Source organism: Pocillopora damicornis, chromosome 1 (genome assembly GCF_964200805.1).
Source record: "Pocillopora damicornis chromosome 1, jaPocDami1.2, whole genome shotgun sequence".
In the NCBI taxonomy this organism is placed as follows: Eukaryota; Metazoa; Cnidaria; class Anthozoa; order Scleractinia; family Pocilloporidae; genus Pocillopora; species Pocillopora damicornis.
The window spans coordinates 10,689,215-10,705,465 of NC_142670.1; the positions used below are offsets into that span (position 1 = coordinate 10,689,215).

Here is a 16,251-nt window from a genome sequence, read left to right on the forward strand (position 1 = left end):
CATCACTGTATATTTTTCAGACATTACATACAGTACCATAACATAAACACTGTTATGATGAGAATTGCAATACTGTAATTCAGTTGTTATTTCCTTTGTTAAAGAAATGTATTGATTCTTTCACCATATTATTTTCCTTTGTTTTCCAACTTTTGTAATATAATCTCAAACAAATTAACAAAGGGATATAAAAAATGAACAAAAAGATTCAAAGTAAAACACAACATTTGAATGATTTGTAAACCATAATGTACATTTCAGTAATACACATTATGATATCCTGTTCCTTTCATGTTTTTGAGGGAACAACTTTGAAAAGGTATCTACACTGTCACCAGATGAGATGTATTTAGGCTCATTTATCTGAAGGGTAGACTTGAGGAGACAGCAGTACTTGTTTTCCATTGCACAAGTTTTTGTTTTGACTACTCATAACCACAAAGTAAACATTAAACAGAGAATTATTGAGGATCATATCTTGACAACCAAAACATACCAAACTAACTATGGTGGTATCTCAGTGCAAAGAAACTACATGGGAACTCAGGTAATATTATTAATACCTCTGCTGCCAAAAATTAAAGTTTGAGATAAAAACAGACTTAATTTGCAAATTCTTTTAAAAAACCAATATTTAAACAAAATGCTACACTTCTTGAACCATCATATCAGTGCAATATTGAGATTTCTGCTAGTGGAAAAAGATTATTTGAGTTATAGGCACTTCAAGACCATGGTGTAGAAGGCTCTTTTCAAAGCAGTTCCAAAATAACTTTAAAATGTTAGAGTTCATGCCAAGACCCTTTCAAAATTGGTACAACTGTGAAACACCAGATTGTCCTTGTCAAGTCATAGTTGACTGAACGTGGTGTAGGAGAGACTGCTCATCATTTTTTGGAGCAGATGACATCAATGGTGTGTACCCAAAGGATGGGGTACTTGGGTGACTGCTGCTAGCTCTGGGATTGGATACAGATTGTTGTGCAAAATTATGGCTTTGATGATGAAAATCATCAGAATAAGAACTGCTATAAGGATGGAAATTATCATGGGGTTGCGTGTTTGGATTGCTGTTGCGTGTTAGTAGGCCACACATCAACTGCAAGTACCTCATTTCCTGTTCTCTAGACTGCTTCATATCTTCCCTTAAAATTTGCAAAAGTTCTTTGGCGGGATCATTCTCAATAGTACTTTGAAGAAGTTCAACAGCTTTTGCCATCTGCTCAGTTTTAGCTCTTTTAGAGGCAGGTTTCTTTGCCAAGAAACGTTTACCCTTGGATGGGACTTCTCCACTGCTATCCATAAGGCTGGATGAAGTGCTTGCACAGTCATCATCATCACCATCAACTTCTTGATCATTCTTGCTGGTATCTTGCTTGTCTACATTTCCAATATGTACAGAGGGTTCACATGCATTTCTCGTTGACATGAATCTCTAGTTTTAACAAGTACATAAAGAAGGTCAAACCATTTACCATATCCCCGTTCTTCAACAAACCTTTTCATTGTCATGCAGATCTGCTTACACGTACTAATGCATGACTTAAATTTATTTCTCATTTGTTGCACTTGGAAAGGAAAATCACTCCCGGTGGTCTTATTTTATTCGACGTTCAGCCGTTTCCGCACCATCTCATAAGCTTCAGTGTTGCTTGCTTTCTTAGTATTGCAAAACATCAGTTTCTTGACCAGCTGGTCATCATTAACAATGATATTTACCATATCAGTAATGTGATCTTCTTTCCAAGTCGCTCTCCGCCCAATCCTTTTCTTCCTTTTCCCACATTCAGAACTTACCATTTCACCTTCCTCGATTAAATCTGACTCTTCTTCTTCTTCTTCTTCGCGAATACATGTTGTAAGATCCCTCTGACCATGGTCTTTGTCATCCACTTCGCTCCGACAATCTTTAACAAGCTTTTCTGTACAAAGAGCACACTTGAGACAATACCCAACACGTTTATTTGGTTGCCACCTGAAAGCTTCTTCATTAACTTCAGGAATCGAACATTCCGATCGAACACATACACTTTTACCACACGTTATACAAGAATACTTCGTTTGTCTCTCACAATTACTGCAAGAAAATGACAAACTTTTCCTCCAAAGCGCCATGGCTATGAACTACAACGTAAACTCGCGCCGAAGTGCCCAAGAGGAATTTCTGCACATGCGGAATACTCGAAAAGCTCGCCACGGGTCGCTGCGGGCTCGCCAAAATAAATTGAAATACATTAAGAAAATGTATGCATTTCATTCGACGCGAAGCTAGCGCGACGTTAAAACTGAAGACGCTTTATCGATATTCTATCCGTCTTGGTAAGACGGATAAAACGTCTAGGACGAATTTAATTTCCCAGACGAATTTAATTCGTTTTAGACGTCGCGCTATCGTCGAATTTAATTGCTTGTGGGACCTTGAATTAAATTCGTCTGAATTAAATTCGACTGTAGCGCGACGTATAAACTAGGCCTAACTCAAGTAGCGTTATTTCAATTTAGGTAGCGACACTTTTAGTAACAGATCAAGGACAACAACAGGGTCCTATAATGAAATTGTTATTAATTGTAACAAATGGCTTTTTAATGTAATCGAAATAAGCTTTCAAGGGAGAGTTAATACAAATATGAGGAAAACATAACGTAGTAATATTCTTCAAAGTTGATAAATATTTGAATAAGTGACGAATGTGATAGCCGATAAAGAAACTACTTGCAAACCTAAAAGAACTCGACCAACAATTTCGTTTTGTTTAATACCACGTACGACGTCGGAATTCTGATGACTTTTCAACGCAACAGCAATTCATATCGTTCCCCTTATAGGACTGACTTCAGCTGTTTAGATATAATAATATCATCCTGTCAGTCATTCGCGGGCGATGTTTTCCGCATATTTTTTGTCAAATCGAGTAAGGAACTCATCAGGATGCCAGAAAAGTGTGTGCAAGCTCCATAGTAATCTCCTGATAATTATTTTCTGCTTTATTGCGAGTATCACCGCGACCGTATCTTGAGAAGTACCATCGTCAGGTGAGGGACGTCATCGTATCTTATCGTTCAAGGAGTTATCTCCACAAATATCTTTATTTGATATGATATTCGAGTCTATCCCTCACTTTTTTAACTGCCACGGATGGGTGCTTTAATTTTGGAGGCAGCTCATTCAATTTCTTCAAAATAAACGGTGTTTGACGCCTTGTCCTCACGTAGCGCTTTACCCATAACTATATATCATAGTCACAGCTTTACCGTTCCATAAATAGTGCTGACAGAAACATTAATAACGGCCATTTATCTCGGTACAGTTTCGGTTATTTTTGCCGCGGGGTAAAACAGGGAAAAGGTTTATCTGAATTTCTCTAAAAGTGCACTAAAGTTAGAACCAAAACTAAGCGCACATCGCAGTATATTACAATAGGTGACCGATTCCGAGAACACCTTCGCGACGTAGAATTAAATGACAAGGACGCATCCAAACATGTCGTTAGACACTTCAATCTCCCTAATCATTCCAAACAACATATGGCAGTTTACGGACTTTCCTTACATCTAGGCAGTTCTGAAAGCCGCAAAACGCTAGAACAAAAATTTATCTTCCAAATCGGCACTCTTAATCCCCACGGTATCAACGAGCGCTTTTCATTGAACTAATTTATTATTGTTTTCTCGTCACTACAACCCACAACTCCTCCAATCGCTCTGACGAAAGGCTAACGCTCCAAAACGTCAGCCTTTTGACTCTTTATGGTGGCCAATTTACGTTTTCAACTCAGTTGTTAACATTAAATTACCTGCTATACTCTCCCATTGACGTAGCACCAGAGTTTCCTTTAAAACTTACCCCCCTTAAAACTAAGCACCAATGGTTGGTTATAATACTCTAGTATTTAAATGTGTCAAAACTTCCAATTGTGTTCTTGCCTATCGTGGTTCATAGATAAATGCTGACGAGGACGTGCAGCATAGGAGTCGAAATGTCGTGATCCGATACGCGATTGATTAGCCTGACTCTTTCATCGTGAGACAAACGATTTTAATCGTTTAAATGAACATTTAAAAACGTTCATTTATCTTGAGGTATTCTTTTTTTGTTGTTGTCACTGTCTTGTGTTTTTTTTTATAGTGGTAGTCAATGAAGCTTGACGTATCTATTTTTCTCACCATTGCTCCTTTTTAATAACATGGAGTTCAAATGAAATGGCTTGGAATGGATCGAGTTTGGGCCGGAAAGCAATATATATATCATCGTCCTAAACCAGACGAGCCCACAACGTATCAGCGGCATCTTGTATGAGATCGACCTAAACCAGGTTGACAACTTACGAACCGGCCAAACATTTCGTTAACAGCGCTATCGATCAAAGTATCATTACAGTCCAACAAAGGACCTGTTTTTCTGTTCAAATCTAGCAGAAACTGGCTCAGACGCACTACGCGAACTTCCTAACACGCGAGTACACTGTGAATACGCGTCAACAAGAAAAAGCGGAAGTCACTTTGTAAACTGCGGATACTCAAACAAGATGCCGCTGATATGTCGTGGGCTCATCTGGTTTAGGACGATGATATATATTGCTTTCCGTTTCGGCCAGGCCGCAGTGTTACAGAGCGGCGCGCGGTGTCACGGTGTTTCGGGTATCCATGAATTTTGGCTAAGACTTTTAATCTCCCACAAGAAACAGGGTAAAAAGTTATAACTGGACAATTTCGGAACGTTGTCTTACCTTGCCATAATTCTAAAAGTAGATCGATAGAATTTCGGGGGACAACCCTATCTACTTTATTAAGAGGCGTAGTAAAATGAGACTGAAATTTAGGTAACCTAAAGTATGATGAGCCGATGCAAGATTTACATTGGAGCGGACGTGCATTTACGAAGTATCTCTACAAAAACAGAAGGAGATAATTTAAAACGATCTGGATCATAGAATGAATAATTTATCGATATAAATTCTCTTTTACTTTTACCTGATGCAAGCTTTAAAGTAACAGTTGTAGAAAGAATGTTCAGTGGGGATAACCGTTAGCCATAAAACGGCCAAAAAATTTAGCCGTTAGGCGTAAAAAATTGAAAACATGTAACTGATGTCTAGTTTCTTTCTCCAATTTTGTCATAGTTTTGATTAATTGATAACAGTTGTCTGATTTGTTAATCAAGAGTATTATTACAAACAGAATTGGACAACAGGAAGTCCTTTGAACAACCATGGCAGAGCTATGATTGACCAGGGTCTATCCATGGTCTTGACACCAGGGTAATAAGCAATTTTTGAATGAGGTTGATAAGATATCAAAAACTGAATTCAATAATTGTTTTATTATACATATTCTAGAGGCATTCAGCTATTTCGAGCTTCTCTGAGTTTTCAAAAGTTTTAGAATAGGCAGGCAGACATTGATCTCTAAATGATAATCTTGATAAATGCAGCATAAGCTTCAGATTGATTGCATTTTATCATGTCAACTTCTCACACTACTGTATATTGATTGAATGCTCTTGATCTCTTGATAAATCAGCTTTTTCATAGCAAGTCCTATGTAGAAAAATCAAACTTATTGAATATGGAAGGAAAAGTTTTTCTTCTTTCCGCAAACAAGAGACAACTGGCCAAATACTGGAATTAAAATTTTTGGCTTGAAATGCACATTACAAGTATGATGTGGTTACTTATATATCTTACCGTGAAAGATTAATAATGAATCACAAAGAAATGAGCTCAAAGGTTTCTAAGAATTTAAATTCTATCTTTTCATTGGCAGAGGGTCCCTTATACCCCTCTCTAACACTCAGTCACATAAAAATATTTGGCCTTTTCACACATCACGAATAATCTCAAAAATCGATCGCACATGAATTGGTATACGCCAGTTTCACCCCATTTCATTTTCGACCCAGTAACTTAGCCCCACATCAAAATCAAGTTCGACCCACCATATGACTGATACATAATAAATAAATTCAAACATTAATACAAACATATATATCTATGAAATATATGAAGCGAACCATCGATAAAATCCAAAGGTTATAAACTGATATATCAGCGAACTTTGAAATTTCATCATTGAAAGGATGGCTAGACCGGAATTGAACCAGAGATCTAAAGGTTATAGACATAAATACTTTTCAAATAAAGTATTTAAATAAAGTATACGATGTTATTGAAAGAAACTTCAAGGAATAACACGAAGCTATCAGCTTATCATGTAGTTCAGGTGGCTAGTAAGTAGATTTCCAACGTCGCAATAAAGTTTGCTTTGACAGCAATGATAATAAAATGAAACCCATTCGTCTCGTTTCGATTATGGTCTAATCCTGATCTAACTCACGGGAGGATCGTTCTCTCGATTGCCATGTTGTAGTGGTTTGTTTTGGTCGTTACGGTTGTTTCGTTTTGGTTATTGTGGTGGTTTCGTTTCGGTCGTTACGGTGGTTTCGTTTCGGTAGTTTCGCTCGTTTCGGTGGTTTCGTTTCGCTGTTTCGGGTTTTAGTACTCGCCGTCTGGTGAGGCTACACTATAATGTGGGCTAAATTCTTATCTATATTTAATATAATTCTTACCTCTCAGTAAAGTAACCAACAACTCCAGCGAATTAACAAAAATCTAACACAGATTGCAGACAATATCTAACCACTGAGCTCGATATAGACACTCCTTGATTCAAGCAATTCGTTTAACTTCCTCAAACGTCACGTGACTAAGGGAAATTTACATATGGAGTTACCGTGCTGAAAGAGCACGATGCATAAATTAGGAGTGATTATGCAATGATTGAAGCCACGTGTTTACTCAGTATTTGTCACGCAAAATACGGCTTCGTCGACTTGCTCTCGCTGTAAACGCTGTCCTTCTGGTGATATACTTTGTTTAGCGCTGGATTCTTGTCTAATCCTTAGGCTACTCATTTCACAAAAAGTCGAAACAGCCCACAAGACGCTTACATCCCCAAGTGTTGCATAAATTGAGTACTTCGGCTCTCCTAATTCTTACCCTGTTTATGTATTACTCAAGTAGCGTTATTTAAACTTAGGTAGCGACAATTTTTCTTACAGAACAAGAAAAATAACAAGCTCCTATACTGAAAATGTTATTCATTTCAACAAATGGCTTTGTAATGTAATCGAAATAAGCTTTCAAGGGGGAGTTAATACAAATATTAGGAAAACATAACGTAGTAATATTTTCCAAAGTTGACAAATGTTTGAATTGGTGAAGAATGTGATAACCAATAAAGAAACTATTTGCAAACCTAAAAGAACTCGACCAAAGATTTCGTTTTGTTCAATACCGCACGATGTCGGGATTCTGATGACATTTCAACCCAACAACAATTCAACTGTAATTCAACTCGTTCCCCTTATAGGACTGACTTAAGTTGTTTAGATGTAATGAGAATCTCATGAGTTGTTTGCAGGCGATCCTCTTCGCATATTTTTTGTCAAAAACAAGTAAGGAACTCATCAGGATGCCAGAAGAGTGCATGCAAGCTCCTCAATAATCTCCTGATATTAATTTTCTGCTTTATTGCGAGTATCACCGCGACCATATCTTCACAAGTCTTACTCGTTCGAGGAGTCTCTTCATTTGATATTTGAATCTACCCCTCGCTTTTTAAACTGCCACGGATGGAAGTCTTAAGTTTGGAAGTAGCTCATTCCATTTTTTCGGAATAAACGGTGTTTGACACCTTGTCCTCACGTAGCGCTTTACCCATTACCATATCATAGTCACAGGGCCTTCCAGTTCCATGAATAAGAACTTTGTCGCTTCTCGGCAAGTACCTCCAAAATCTATCTGTGAAAGGAAAGTTATCGGTTTCACCGAGGGTTTGATATTTCTCGATGTGGCGCACACGTATTCTTACCGCTCTTTTGTTGTGTTTAAGCAAATAACAACGTTTCTTTTTTTTTTTTTGCAAGTTGATTAATCTGCAGAAACAGCCTTTTTTTACGGAAAAATCGAAACATCGTTTTGTTTGTGAATTCGCTACCAAAAAGAAAAGCCCAAGAATTGGTAAATAAAGAATTAGCAGAGCTACTTATCACCACTCCGTCGGCAACAGATGGATCTTTGCAGTTTAACCAGACCGAAATTTGCGAGTTACACCCGCCCGGCGATACACGATCTCGTAGCCATCCTTGAACCTGCTGCTCCGGTGAAACGGAACCATCCTCGGACGACATCGTCGTCACATTCCCACCCTGCTTCGTAATTAATTTTTCTGTCAGTACTGTCCAGAACTTTGTAGTCCGCAGTGTTACAGAGCGGCGCGCGGTGTCACGGTGTTTCCCTGAATTTTGGGCTAAGATTTTTAATCTCCCACAAGAAACAGGGTATTTGGCTCACTTTTTTATCTGTCTTTATTTCACATTATTTTTATTATTATTTTTATTATTATTATTATTATTATTATTATTTGTCTTTATTTCACTAAAACACAATAAGTTGCAAATGATTTATTGAGGCTATCACAACTGCTATGGGAATTTAGAGCTTAGCATTGATTTGTGATTTAAATCTAAACATGGATTCATTATTAACACGGCCACAGACGAAGAAAAAAAAAACCCTCGAACGACTGGGTTTAAGGGAACAAATGTTGATATCGGACATCAATATACTTAAAACGTAGGCAAGTGTTTGCAACCCTTCGCCTTATTTAACCTTTCAAAAATTTGGCCAGCTTTTTTAACTGTCTTTATTTCACAAATTTGATTACTTGTTTATTATAATTATTTGTCTTTATTTCACTAAAGCACAATAAGTTGCAAATGATTCAGTGAGGCTATCACAACTGCTATAGGAATTTAGAACTCAGCGCTGATCTGTGATTTAAAACCAAACGTGGATTCATTGATAACACGGCCACAGGCGAAGAGAAAAAAATCCTCGAACGACTGGGTTTACTGGAACAAAGGTTAATATGGACATCAATATACTTAAAACATAGGCAAGTGTTTGCAACCCTTCGCCTTATTCGTTATTTACATTTAAAAATTTGATCATTTTATTCACCAATTTGCCGGCTGATTAACATTTTCCCCCTTAATCTGGTTGAATAATGTAAAAGAAATTTCGTATCCTAATTTCTTCGAGGAAAAAAATTTTCTGCGAGTTTAAGAACTATGACTACCAATACCACTTTCATTTCACAGCCAGAAAAAGATCCTTGAGGATGAAATGAGTCGAAAATTTGCGGCGTCCACAAGAAAAACGCGCTTTGTATTGTTTTCGTTGACAATCTAGTCAGCACCACAGTAGCGCAGGTGACAAGGATGCACTGAAGGCGTACCACTGATGTAATACACAAAATATCCATTGCAATTCCTTACTTGGATGTTGATAGACCAAACGCAGCATCCTCCTGACCAATTAAAGCAGACCTGCCTGGTGACTATACCCTCGCTCACTGTAGGATGAACCCCGTTTAACCAACCAGTTGCATGCGTTCCACAGCGGTGAGTTGGAACACATGTGGCAGCCATTTTATTTCCGGCTGCCCCCTGGAAACGAAACCAATTTGGACCGAGTGAATTGTCGCATAAATGAACTCCGGTGAACGTTTCTTTCCTGTTAGCTTCTGTAAGACTTGCAGGATTTTGACATCCTGAGAGAGAAAACAGATAAATGCACAGCTAAAGAGTTACAGTGACGCTACCTCATTGTTGTTTCGGTTCATTTCTTTCATTTTCATTTGTCTCCTTGGTGTTTTACGTTTCTTATATGGATTTTTAAATACTCTTTAGGAGATTCAATCGCTTCAACACAGTTCGAAATGATTGACAACATTCTTGTTTCATGCATTTTATCAGTTCATTAATCTGTTATTAAGATATTTTCTCCTCTGATCATGTGCGTGGGAAAGAGCTTTAAACCTAAATTCGAGTAAAATTATCATTCTTATTTTCTTTGAGATAAAATATTCATATGTACGGCTCAAGACTCACTCTTCTGAATCATTACCCGCCCTAATTTCTAAAAAATAAAGAAGAGCAATCTTCAGTGAAGCATCTAAAGTCAGACGAAAATATCTGAGATAGTATAAGGTGAAAAAAAAATGCTAGCCTCTGCAATCGTAAGAAAGATTATTTCACATTACTTGTAAAAGAAAAAACCACTAACCGGCTGATTGCACATAACAACTTGTCCTTCCATCCCCTACATAACCAAGGTTACAAGAACAGTTGTACGAACCAATAGTGTTAATGCACGTGGCTGTTCCACGAAGGCAAGTGTGAACACCAGCTGTGCATTCATCTATATCTGGGAAATATAAAAAGTTATCTGTTCACACTGAACAGTTCATGGAGTAGTCTTTTCTAGGTAAACAATTTTTATCATCTCTTAATGCAAAACAAGGGAACTAAGATAAAACTGGTTTTAAAAAGTCCAATCCGCAAAAAGACTTTTTTCCTTAAGGGATACAAAAGAAGTTCCTTCGGAATTGATTTTATATATTTGTCATCTGGAAAAAAAAACTATGTGACTTTGCTTATCTTAGCTATGAACCAATTTTATCATTCGCGCGGTTTTTTTAATATCAAACATTCTCATGGATACAATAGCTGTTCTTAGCCATGACAGAATACCAACATTATTAGGAGGTAAAAAATTTTATCTCTCATAAATAGAGTTCGACTTTGTATTTGCCTTGAGAAGAAAATATGGCTCTGGGTTGTTACAGTATTGGATTATCAGCCTTGTATATGAAGACTACTTGATGCCTATTTAACGAGAAATATGAAAAAAGGGACGTTACTGTAGATGATGAAAGTCATATGTCCAAAATGAAGAGCTGACTAAGAAAATATGACAAAAGAGATATCAATGGGCAGATGATGTACTCTATAGAACATCAACAGCCCTGTTGAGAGTCATCCTCGGATATACTACTGATAGTCTGTAAGGAAGTCGATCAAGAGGAACATGGTGGAAGAAATCTGAGAGAGAGAGAGAGAGAGATGACGAACAAGTACTGAACATGAAGTGAACTTGTACGACGAGCAGTTTATAAAAATTAGCAAAGTTCTATAACAAGAGGCCTCCTGTGTGTCCCACACAAAAAGAATAAGTAATTTCAAAAGTAATCTATACATAATGTCCTTACCTACACATTCTTTGCCTCTTCTAGTGAAACCAGAATGACAGGAACAGTAATAAGAGCCGTTGGTATTTGTGCAGTTTGCATTAGAGCCACAAATCTGGACGTCAGCACTACACTCGTCAACATCTGATGATTGCGAAATTGCGAAAAAATCATAGACGTAGCATTTTATATTTTAAAAAAGTACGCTCTCAGAATGAAAGTTACACATTCGCAAGTTTATTCATGAAACACCTCTGAGACTTCGATACAGATTCAAAGGTTATGGTAGCATCACCTCTGCATTCAATTTTACTTTTTCTTCAAAGCTGACGTTAAGAGCGTCAGCCCTCGGTCATTCGCTCTAACAACGGCTAAATTGCCTTGTTATACTCTCCCACTGACGTAGCTCAATAGTTTCATAAACTTACCCCCACTCCCCCCCAAAACAGTTGCCTAAAACGAGAGGTTTCAATACAGCTAAACTTACCTTCTGTCTCCATATCACACTGAGCAAGTAGGGATTTTCCATTAACAATCGAATTCAACCAATAGTTGCCACTGATTGCGTGACCTTCGCTCAACTTGATTTCTCTCCATGTCTCCGCAGGCAGCTCAGGTATGGAACCGAGAGGGACTGGAAGAAAACGACAGAGGGATCAGAATTAAAAAAAGAAACTGGCTGGCTCCCTAAGGATGAAGAATAATGTTTCTAAAAGAGGGTCTCAATGGGTTTAACCGTTAGCCGTAACACAGCAAAAACAATTTAGCCATTAGGCATAAAAAACCAGTAAATTTTTGCAGCTGTCGTAAGAGAGACAGCCGTTTAAGTTTTGTATTAAACCATAACGGAAAAAAGAAATTGCTAAAATTTGTAACTTTCAACCGTAAAAAAACCATCACCTTAATTAGGCCCTCCCAAAGAAAGTGTTCCAAGAAAAATAATAGGAGGAAAAAGCCTATATCATGTATTGTATGTAAAATTATACAAAAAGCTTTTATGATGAACTGCTGTGCGACACCAAGATATGCACAGGGATCCGGTCTTCTACTCGAGTGCCTTGCTGACATATGAGTCCATGTGATACCATGGAATATGCCGACGGTTCTTGCTCTTTTTTCAGTTTAGTCGACCTGTAGTTTCTGTAGTATGTTTTAAAAAAAGCAATGACTCACCCCTATTCTTGTCTCGTGTAAGATAATATCGGAATGAATCTGGCACAAAATGCTCAGGTTTGGCCTTATTAGTGCGGTCATTCAACTCACAGCTATCTTCCCCGACTACGTAGTTCAGGCTCTGACACCTCACGTCATCCCTACAAGCATGTAAACACTCCATTGCGCTAGACGTTTTCATCGTCTTAAAACTGTCTCGTTAACATCATGCCGAAAATGGAATATTCCGTTCCACACTGTTCAGCGGTTGTTGCAGACAGCAGGTGGACGATAAATAAAGATGCAACGAGAAGAACCATCCTTAGACCAATTCGGCAAATCATTTCACTGCAAATAACATTCGACCAGAAATATAGTCCTTTCGAGTGGCTGATATTTTACAGAATTATGCTTAGAGATGGGGGATTTTTAAAACAGCACTCAAAATCATGTTGTTTCCTATGCTAGTTTTTCACTGCGAGTGACGTCATAGTTACTGACAGGTGTGCACTTCAATTCGCCCGATTGGTGATACTTTTACTTAAATCGGACTCCGGCTTCGCGGTCGTCCGATTTTGTAAATCACTCGTATGATTACAGACCGAATTGGACTCCGCTCGGTCCTATTACCATTATTAATCAGATAGAAGATACAGGAAAGGATTCCCACTAGTGCCTGAGTCGACACAACATCAGTATTTATCGAAACTAAAGACTAACGATGTCATCCACGATTGAAACATAAAATAATATAAAATTTAAGCTACAAAATTGTGGGTTTATCACATGAAATTGCCGAAAGTTTTGGGAAAGAAATGATAAAGTGTACCTTGAAGTAATAGTCAAAAGTACTGGGGAAAAGGAAAGAACGTAAATATTTCCCTTAAAACGGTATCGTTAGCGTTTTGCCAATTGAAGCTGCGCAAAGAGTACCATATGAAAAGGAGAATTTGAGGAAGGTGGGTATAATGAGAATAGTACCGTTAGAATTATTTTTCGTAAAGTAAAACTGAAATAAAATTTACCTTAACTAGCGACATAACATCGGGTTTATCGATCTGCAGAAGAAATCACTTCTCAGTACGTGAGCAGAAATGCATTGAAAGCTTTGAATGCACTGTTTGCACTAGCTCCTTTCACTTAAGTCAAAATTCAACGTCGGTTCCTCAAAAAAAATATGAAACAAATACAAGTAGTCAAGAAGGTGACGTTTAGAAAAACATCGATTACAAAAGTAAACCGTTTCATTAACCACAAGTCACCTTGTTTACATGCACCGACAGCTTCAGATCTCTTGCGTAACACAACTTATTTAGGGAACGTTGAGATTACAGTTGAAAAGTGATTGCACTTTCTGTCGATATTCCAGTTTTCAGACATTGCAAATTATTTAACAGTGTTCAATGCAGATTAGACTAAGTTAATAAAGGCCCATGCAGAGCTATTGTCGTTCTGACCATCTACAGAATCTTTTGTTTCGCCGCTCTCCAACTTCCGCTGTCACAATTATCTATCTGTAACATGACTTAGACACAATTTCGCTCTGACTGGTCAAAAATCCATCGTTCATTTTACCGGTAAACCCATGGAAGACTGAAACATCTTCCTCTCCGGAAAAAAAGGGGCCACATGGAATGAATTCCCAGATTTTAATTTGCTTTGGAGAAAACGAAGAGGACGTTTTGAATGCCGAAAACAACGAAGAATACTTTATATTTCTCGCATTTATCAAATTGGCTTTTAAAATGCTGATTTTACCCAAAGTGCTCACGGAGAGGGAAAGGTCGAGAGGGAAAAATTGCCACGTTTTTTCTTTAAGAAAACTGGAGCGACAAACAAACAGGATTTCCTTAAAGAACTTATTGGAGAACTTGTATACCACTCTCAAGTCGAATGGCACAGTTACTCCCATTAGGGACTGAGACAGGCAAATCATTTATAATTTTTCAATTAAACTAGCAAAATGCTGACAAGAAGAACCTGAGCAATGTAAGGTTGTAGATCACTACAAGCCTGAATTTTTCTCAGGTCTTATTTTCACAATTGCTCAAGGGTTTTACAGTCTAGTCGCCGGAGAGTCATCTCACCCGAAGTCATGTCGCCCGAAGCCTGAGTCATGTTGCCCGAAATTTTAGTTATGTCGCCCGAAGAAGTCAAGCCCGAAGAAACAAATACTGAAAAGATTAGAATTTCAGACTGTTTATAGGCAACAACGTTGAGAAAGTTTTTATCACTGAAGCGCTCTTTGTTTCCGACAACACCATGAAGATTCTTAAAGCGTTTTTCGTTCCTAACAACAAAGAGAAACGTTGTTCGTTTCCAACAATAAAATGCAGCAATGTTCGTTTGGTATGTAACCGTTTCTTACTCACGGACGTTTCGTAAGTTTAAGAATCTTTTTCTTGATTTTTAACAATACCATGAAGACTTAGACCACACAGAAATCGATCATATGCCTGTTCGGAATTGAAATATGTTTGAGTAACGATTTTAAGGGCGTTGTTCGTTTCTAACAACAAAGGGAAGCGTTCTCCGTTTCTGACAAAATAATTAAGCGTTGTTCGTTTGGTACGTACTCGTTTCTTACTCACGGGAATTTCGTAAGCTTGAGAAACTTTTTCTTGGTTTCTAATAAAGCCATGAAGACTTTGACCACACAGAAATCGATCATATGGTCAGAAAGGCCATGGGATCGACCCTAATCATCGCATTGGGGGGCTTGTTGACGTGGTCTAACTTCACCATCACACTCAATGCAAGGATGAATGCTCATTTTGATCAGTTCGTATTCGTATTGTAGCTAGCTTTACTCTCTTAATATATACTTTGATCGGATCAAAATATACATGCGACCGCCAGAGGAAACAGAGCACAACTACATAATTTTTGCCTACTCTGATCCTAAGGGAAATGATGCTATCAGACTACTACTGTGAAAAAAGTCACAAGTATAAACAATAGACTATTATCTTAAAAATATCACACTTACCTTACGCAAGGGAACAAGTTAATTTTGTTTGTATGTTACTCGCTTTACCTTTTACCGACTTGTCGAACGCGACAATCGACATTCATTTACCTGGTGTTTTCATCTGTCGTCGTTAAGAAAGTCACAAATAGACACAACAGAATTTTACTTGTATGTTACGCTGCATCCATGCATCTGTTGTTATAGAAACGAACAACGCTTCCCTCTGTTGTTAGAAACGAGCAACGCTTTTAGAGTCGTTACTCAAACATATTTCAATTCTGACCACACAATCGATTTTTGCGGAGTCAAAGTCTTCATGCTAATTTTTCAATGCGAGTGACGTCATAGTTCTGACAGGTGTGTCCCCGCAGGCTTGAGGCTATCAGTGACCTGACTGGTGTATAAACTTTCCACCGATATGCTTTTCTAGCCTTATTTACGCCTACGTTTTACGAATTCTTCCTTACACAATCTTACACAATCTTACACAATCTTACACAAATTACGGTCGAAGAGATGGGTATCCTCTGATCACGCTGGTATGAATAAGGTGTCATGTGAAGTTTCCATATTTTACCTAAACTCTGACTGAATAAATCCTCCATATGGCATGAAGAGAAAATTCCGTGAGCTATATTATTGCAGTTACAGCACGCTCGATTGCTGTCCATACGTGCGGTTTAGCCGATTCAATTTTAGCTTGTGGCGACACAGAAAGAAGAGAATTGGACAAAAACCCAACCAAATTTTTGAGACGTGTCTTAAAACCTTTTTCACGGGCAAAAAAATCAAGGAAAACTTTATTCGACGGGAAGTCGAAAGGACCGCTCTCAGCGAGAGCGGTACTTAACAACGAAGTTTGCCTCAGTCAAGCCATGTTTTCTAAGAATATGCTCGAAAATCTCCGAGAAAATTTGGTTAGAATACTGCAGAGTTAGCAATTTGAAATCTTTAACATGCAAATTTCTGGAGGTTTTTTGTGCGCTTGCATTTTTAAAGAATTCAACTAATAGTTTGTTTTCTTTTGATTTTGCATA

The 16,251-nt window shown here is 37.9% G+C and overlaps 3 protein-coding genes and 1 pseudogene across 5 annotated transcripts in view; 1 reads left to right on the top strand and 3 right to left on the bottom strand.

Moving 5' to 3' along the window:
* The window catches only part of LOC149051921 (uncharacterized), a 28,328-nt gene extending 21,633 nt beyond the window's left edge, over positions 1 to 6,695 (bottom strand). For all 3 annotated transcript variants that reach the window (XM_089196557.1, XM_089196451.1, XM_089196500.1), the window contains exon 1: positions 6,566 to 6,695. The gene's annotated coding sequence lies outside the window, so the exon portion shown is untranslated. The remainder of the gene's footprint in view (positions 1 to 6,565) is intronic.
* Positions 1 to 16,251, top strand: part of LOC149051912 (uncharacterized) — a 154,286-nt gene that overhangs the window by 124,669 nt on the left and 13,366 nt on the right. The window lies entirely within an intron of this gene.
* On the bottom strand, positions 845 to 1,793 carry LOC149051923 (uncharacterized; annotated as a pseudogene).
* On the bottom strand, positions 8,427 to 15,684 carry LOC149051924 (uromodulin-like). Its single transcript, XM_089207202.1, has 6 exons — positions 13,269 to 15,684; positions 12,265 to 12,591; positions 11,579 to 11,725; positions 11,113 to 11,235; positions 10,128 to 10,268; positions 8,427 to 9,612 (listed from the first exon to the last, which is right to left on the bottom strand). Exons 2-6 carry the CDS (start codon positions 12,443 to 12,445, stop codon positions 9,248 to 9,250), a joined length of 957 nt encoding a protein of 318 aa, XP_089063328.1. The 5' UTR covers positions 12,446 to 12,591; positions 13,269 to 15,684; the 3' UTR covers positions 8,427 to 9,247.

Excerpts from the sequence above, each read along its gene's own strand:
- LOC149051924 (XM_089207202.1), bottom strand. The coding sequence starts at position 12,445 with ATGAAAACGTCTAGCGCAATGGAGTGTTTACATGCTTGTAGGGATGAC. Across the intron at positions 11,236-11,578 it reads GTGTGATATGGAGACAGAAG|ATGTTGACGAGTGTAGTGCT; the intron begins GTAAGTTTAGCT and ends CGCAATCATCAG. Across the intron at positions 10,269-11,112 it reads AAGAGGCAAAGAATGTGTAG|ATATAGATGAATGCACAGCT; the intron begins GTAAGGACATTA and ends TATATTTCCCAG.